Source organism: Colobus angolensis, unplaced genomic scaffold (genome assembly GCF_000951035.1).
Source record: "Colobus angolensis palliatus isolate OR3802 unplaced genomic scaffold, Cang.pa_1.0 Scaffold270, whole genome shotgun sequence".
NCBI lineage: Eukaryota > Metazoa > Chordata > Mammalia > Primates > Cercopithecidae > Colobus > Colobus angolensis.
The window spans coordinates 237,629-243,838 of record NW_012115933.1 but is presented as its reverse complement, the minus strand read 5'-3'; the positions used below and the strand labels follow the sequence as shown (position 1 = coordinate 243,838).

The 6,210-nt window shown below is 38.1% G+C and overlaps 1 protein-coding gene across 3 annotated transcripts in view; it reads right to left on the bottom strand.

The window, feature by feature from the left end:
* The window catches only part of IDE (insulin-degrading enzyme), a 131,009-nt gene that overhangs the window by 78,333 nt on the left and 46,466 nt on the right, over positions 1-6,210 (bottom strand). For all 3 annotated transcript variants that reach the window (XM_011947837.1, XM_011947838.1, XM_011947839.1), the window contains exons 3-4: positions 4,985-5,192; positions 2,253-2,422 (exon numbers count right to left, since the gene is read on the bottom strand). In XM_011947837.1, the coding sequence (XP_011803227.1) occupies positions 2,253-2,422; positions 4,985-5,192 (378 nt within the window). The remainder of the gene's footprint in view (positions 1-2,252; positions 2,423-4,984; positions 5,193-6,210) is intronic.

The following is a 6,210-nucleotide window of genomic DNA, read 5'->3' as shown; positions in this document are numbered from 1 at the left end:
GGTCTCGATCTCCTGACCTCGTGATCCACCCGTCTCGGCCTCCCAAAGTGCTGGGATTACAGGCTTGAGCCACCGCGCCCGGCCTTAGAATATTTTAAGATTGTTTTTGTGGCCAGGCATGGTGACTCATGCCTGTAATCTCAGCACTTTGGGAGGCTAAGGCAGGAAGAATACTTGAGGCCAGGAGTTCAAGACCAGCCCGGTCAACATAGTGAGATCCCATCTCTACAGGAAAAAAAAATGTTCCTTGTTTGTGACCAGAAGTAACATTACTTACCTTATTCACTGGATTTATTTCTGGAAAATGTGTAACTGCTTTCTGATTATGCTGATTATAATTTGTCACCAGTGAAGTTATTTTAAAAAAGGCAACTCCCAAAGAGGAGTTCCAACATATTCTGCACAATAGCAGCATTGTTTGTGTAAGTATCTAACATACCAAAGAGACTACTTTAAAAAACAAATAATCGCCGGGCGCGGTGGATCACGCCTGTAATTCAGCACTTTGGGAGGCCAAGGTGGGCGGATCACCTGAGGTCAGGATTTCAAGACCAGCCTGACCAACATGGCGAAATCTCATCTCTACTAAAAGTACACAAATTAGCTGGGTGTGGTGGCAGGCGCCTGTAATCCCAGCTACTCAGAAGGCTGAGGCGGGAGAATTGCTGGAATCTGGGAGGCAGAGGTTGCAGTGAGCTGAGATCAGGCCACTGCACTCCAGCCTCGGTGACAAAAGCCAGACTCCATCTCAAATAAATAAATAATCATTTGAATGTAATGTTTTTGAAAAAACAAAAAAAAAGTTGGTTTTTTTTTTTTTTTTTTTGAGACAAGGTCTTACTATCACCCAGGCTGGAGTGCAGTGGCTCAATTGTGGCTCACTGCAGTTGACCTCATTGGCTCAAGCCATCCTCAGCCTCCCAGGTAGCAGGGACTACAGGCACACACCACCATGCCTGGCTAATTATTTTATTTTCTTGTAGAGACAGTGTCTCACTATGTTGCCCAGGCTGGTCTCAAACTCCTGAACTCAAGCAATCCTCCCACCTTGGTCTTCCAAAGTATTGCAGTTACAGGCATGAGCCACCACGCCTGACCTGATATTTGTTTTTTAAAACTCACATTCCCTTCTTGACATACCATGTATGCTGATATTCTCCACAAAAATCACTTCTCAAAAAATTCAGCATTATGTAAACATTCTAAGAACCATACTATCCATCTTGGCAACTATGTTAACATTGAGTGCCAAGTACTACGGTTCTAAAGAATATAATATCACTGCTTCAAAGTGTAATTTTTGAAAACTCCTAATTCTGTAAAGCTATGCTAATTTCTCTGACTGCTGTTGGATATATTAGAATGATATCCAAACTTAAAGTTGTCTTTATGGTTTTAAAAAGTTCCCAAAACTAATTTATAAAATAAGCATGTTCTCATAACAGAGAAGTTAATTTTTAAGCATAAATTTCTAAGTACACTAAATAATATATTATCATTATTCTTATACACTTTTATAATACCCAAAACAATATTTTAAAAGTAAAGCAATCTGTTAACAATGATTACCTCTGGTGAGTAGGACTAGCAGGAATAGATAAAGAATAGACAGACTTGGTGTTTCTGCTTTTATTTTTACTTTAAATGCTTTTGTACTGTTTAAATATTTAAACAAGTACTTTTTAATGAAAAATTGAAGAAAAAGGTACAATTATAAAGTCAAGAGTCTCCACATTTATCTTATTCTACTTCCTGTTATCCCCACTTCTTATCTCCCTCTAGGAGACTGTAGCACTTTCACAGCAGGGATCTTCTGTGTCTTCTACAGTGTCCTGTCTCCCACAGAGCTAACCCCATAGCAGATGCTATGCATCTGGATTAGCAGAAGTGGAGGAAATGAGGACAAGTGGATTCAACAATACTATAGTGAGCCTTTACAAAAAAGTACTTTGGAAGGTAGGCTTCGGAATAAAAGAATCTATTATCTTCTCCATATGGAATGCTGGTTAATATCTATTCACAACTCTAACTGCTCTGCTCCTTAAATGTTTAGAACCCTATTTGAACAGGATATAAGTAGAAATGTGGAATTTTGAAATCTATCCTGAATTGTAAAATATGCCATGAACTGTATATGCCATGGGTTATATACATAAATATACACATAAATATATTTTATATAAACATAAAATATAATACTATGCAGTGGCCTTGGGTTTAAATGAGGTCAAGGAAAACAGCTGTTGACAAACCTGTCCCAAATTTACTAAAGGGGTGTTTAGGATTCCCTGTAGCTTTTTCCAATTGAAAGAGTCTCCAGGCATCGTTCATCACATTCTTCTCATGTTCTGAGTCAACTGCATTCACCTCTCTGTCTTTGCAACTTGCATCGAACAAGGGGCACAGAAAAAACTGTGCAAACCTAAGGGTATGAAACATAATTAAAACTTGAAAGATGTCATTTTAAAAGAATGGTCTTTTAAAAAGATTTTTCAAACTTATTAGATAGGAAATGCAAATTTTGCAGAATCAGAAACATAACAACCATTGCTGCTAAGAAAAAAGGAATATAAAATAAGTGCTATGGAAGAGAAGAAAAACCTAATATTGAACAGAGGTAAATGCAGAGGAGTTGATCTATCCCAGAGATGATAAATAGTGAAAATTTAAAAAATTAACACCAAAAAAGGCAGATTATGGAGACAACAGCAGTCTATTTAAGATTTTTAATTTGGCATGTCTATAAAAACTGTTATATGTGGTTAATTCTCCAAAAAAAAAAAACAGAAAGAAAGAAAAAGGCAGGTTATAGTTTTGAGACCAATCTTAAATTTTAGGTGCAATGTCACTAAGACTCAGGCACCTTAGGACAAACAAGTGACCTACTTTTAACAGGCTCGATTTGAATATTTCTTTCTTCTTATGTAGAAAAACAAACTTGAATTAGTAGGAAAAAACATAACGCAGTGAAAAACCTGAGGTATGACATAGTTTGACTAAGTCATGATTATGGGCTTTGATGAAATTATAAGAGAAACAGTCCATAAACTTTTAATAAGCAGTGATTCAGTAAATAACACAGTATGTAACTTTAACATAAGTAACCGATAGGCCTTTCTTGAGGCTATTCCTTAATAATAGTACCAAAGTTTAAGATACCTACAGCTAGTAAATTAACTCTTCTATATCAGGTTAAATTTAACTCAGGATTCCTGTAGTAATTCTTAAGAAACTTCACATCCCATTTTATAGAATAAGACTTGATTTAGATGAAGTTAAGAGCAGAGGCTCTGAACAGGACTATTTTATTCAGTGGGTCTAAGGAACTCTTGGATCTATAAACATCTCAGTTACTACACCTCACAGTCCAGCTGTCACAGAAGCCATTATCATTACTTGCTATTTACTTTAAGTGCCTAAGTAAATATGATACTGTGCTAAGTACTTTACATCTACCACAAGGGGAAACTCTATCTATCTAGAGTCTATAATCGAAGATGTATGAAAACAGAGAATTTCTGGCCACATAACATCTTTTACCCACCCCAATACCTCGAGGCTGGAAAAAATGTCTAACAGCTACATACCAAAGCTGGATAGGCCCAGATAAAGGGTCATGTTATGACACAGTATAATCAAGTTTTTTAAATGATCCTCTTATACAAGTGGATTTTTAGTTTGAGACAAGTAACAGACATCCTCCATCATACAGAGATCTACTATCTGAACATCTGCTGTAACATTTGTAAAGCAGGAAATGAAATTCAGTGTATGATCCCAGGGCACTCATTAATGGAAGTCCTCTGGGAATACATATCAGAGATGATTATACCTCAAAACTGCTGCCTAAAGACTGAAACATAAAATAGAATAAGTAGGAAACAGACTACTTTGACCCAGTACATATCGTAAACCCACGCCCTTGCCTTGATAATGCTTTTTCAAAAATACAACAATTATTATTAAAAGTAAGCAAATAAAGCTGACAGTGACTAAAAGTGTCAAATTTCACTATAGATCCAAAAAGTTGCTGAATTACACTTTGGCATCACAGAAAACTATAAACATTCACCAAGGATAAGTTACACTTCAATAATGAATCAAATCACTGATGTAACAAAAAAATTAGAAATTGTTAGCTGTATAAAAAATTGACCCCAAAAAAAAAAATTGACCAAGGCTGGGTGCAGTGGCTCACACCTGTAATCCCAGCATTCTGGGAGGCCGAGGTGGGCGGATCACCTGAGGTCAGGAGTTCGAGACCAGCCTGACAAACATGGGGAAAGCCCATCTCTACTAAAAATACCAAATTAGCCGGGCATGGTGGCACATGCCTATAATCCCGATTACTCAGGAGGCTGAGGCAGAATTGCTTGAACCCGGGAGGCGAAGGTTGCAGTGAGCCAAGACTGCGCCATGGCATTCCAGCCTGGGCAACAAGAGCGAAACTCCGTCTAAAGAAAAAAATATGTATACATTGACCAAGAAATTAAATTGGCCTAATGGAGCTTGCTCCAGAAAACACTTTCAAAATATCCCCATGGTTGAAACAGCAGGTCAAAACGTTCTGTATCTACTAAGCATCCTTGAGAAGCAAGGAAATGAATGAGGAGAGAATATTTAAGGTTTAGCATTCTGGAACAGAAGTATGTCTGAAAAGAGATCAATGACACTATCAGGTTAGTCTTCATCACATGCTTTATATGTAACACCAGTTAGAATGGAAAGGGCTGCTGAAAATTCTATACCTCAATAAAATACTTTGCAGGTCTGAAGACTCATTTAAAGTCATGCCATTATTATTCCTTTACTACTCAGTAAATATATGACATCACTTATTTTTTCTTTTTCAGAAAACACAGGTTAAAATACCTTTTGTTAAACTATGAAGCTATAAAGCCATCTCTGTAGAAATAATAATTGTTATTATTATTAATGTGACAAGTACACAAAGTTGGATAATTCATAGGGTATTCTGCATTACCTGTCTAGGGCACCTTCTAGGTGTTCATGAGAAACATCAAAATAGTAATTGGTATGTTCTCCACTAGTAAAGGCATTTGAACTTCCTGCATGCTCACTGAGAAACTGGCTGTATTCATTTTCTTTAGGGTATTTCTTTGTTCCCAAAAAAAGCATATGTTCACAAAAATGACTTAAGCCAGCAATATGTGGAGGATCCGACAATGAACCTGAAAGAGAAAACACGTATATAATAAATCATTGTCTTATGTTGAAAGCTAGTAAGTACAGATGACTTGTAGTTCTTGTTAGCGTGACAACTCCAACCACATAATCAGAGAAAGTTAAGCACAAGCTACCTAAAATGGTATTATTTAGAAAGCAAATCAGTAGTCAGAAGACTGGTTTCTAGTGCCTGCTCTTGACACTAATTAGTTGGTAACTTTGGACAGGTTACTTAGTGTCTCCAAACATTAGTTTTACCACATCCTGGACAGCAAGAAAGAGCTGGACTCACAGTTTTAAGAGCTAGAATTTTCTTGTCATGATTTCATTGCAGGAGACTATACAGCACAGTGCTAACAGCATGCATTTGGGGGTTACCGGCTCTACTAGCTGTGAAATGGTAAGCACAATACTTTACCTATCTTGGCTCAATTGCTTCAATATATACCCATCTAAGAGGGCCGTGTGAGTACAAATTAGATGACATTTGCAAATCACTCTGGTAGTCCAAAGCATTATGGTAGGCAATAGTTATTTGTTCAATATTACCTTATTTCCTCAGTTCTAAAATGGCACTGAGTTCAAAGCTTTTCAAAGAAGACAAAAAGAAACACTGTCCCACTAACTGTACACATACATAAAAAGCAACCCAGCCGGGCACAGTGGCCCACACCCCTAATCCCAGCACTTCGGGAGGACGAGGTGGGCAGATCACCTGAGGTCGGGAGTTTGAGATCAGCCTGGCCTACATGGCAAAACCTTATCTCTAATAAAAATACAAAAATTAGCTGGGCATGCTGGTGGGCACCTGTAATCCCAGCTACTAGGGAGGCTGAGGTAGGTAAATTGCTTGAACCTGGAGGTGGGGGCTGCAGTGGGCGGAGACTGTGCCACTGCACTCCAGCCTGGGCAACAGACTGATACTCTGTCTCAGAGAAAAAAGAAAAAAAGGCCGGGCGCGGTGGCTCAAGCCTGTAATCCCAGCACTTTGGGAGGCCGAGACGGGCGAATCACGAGGTCAGG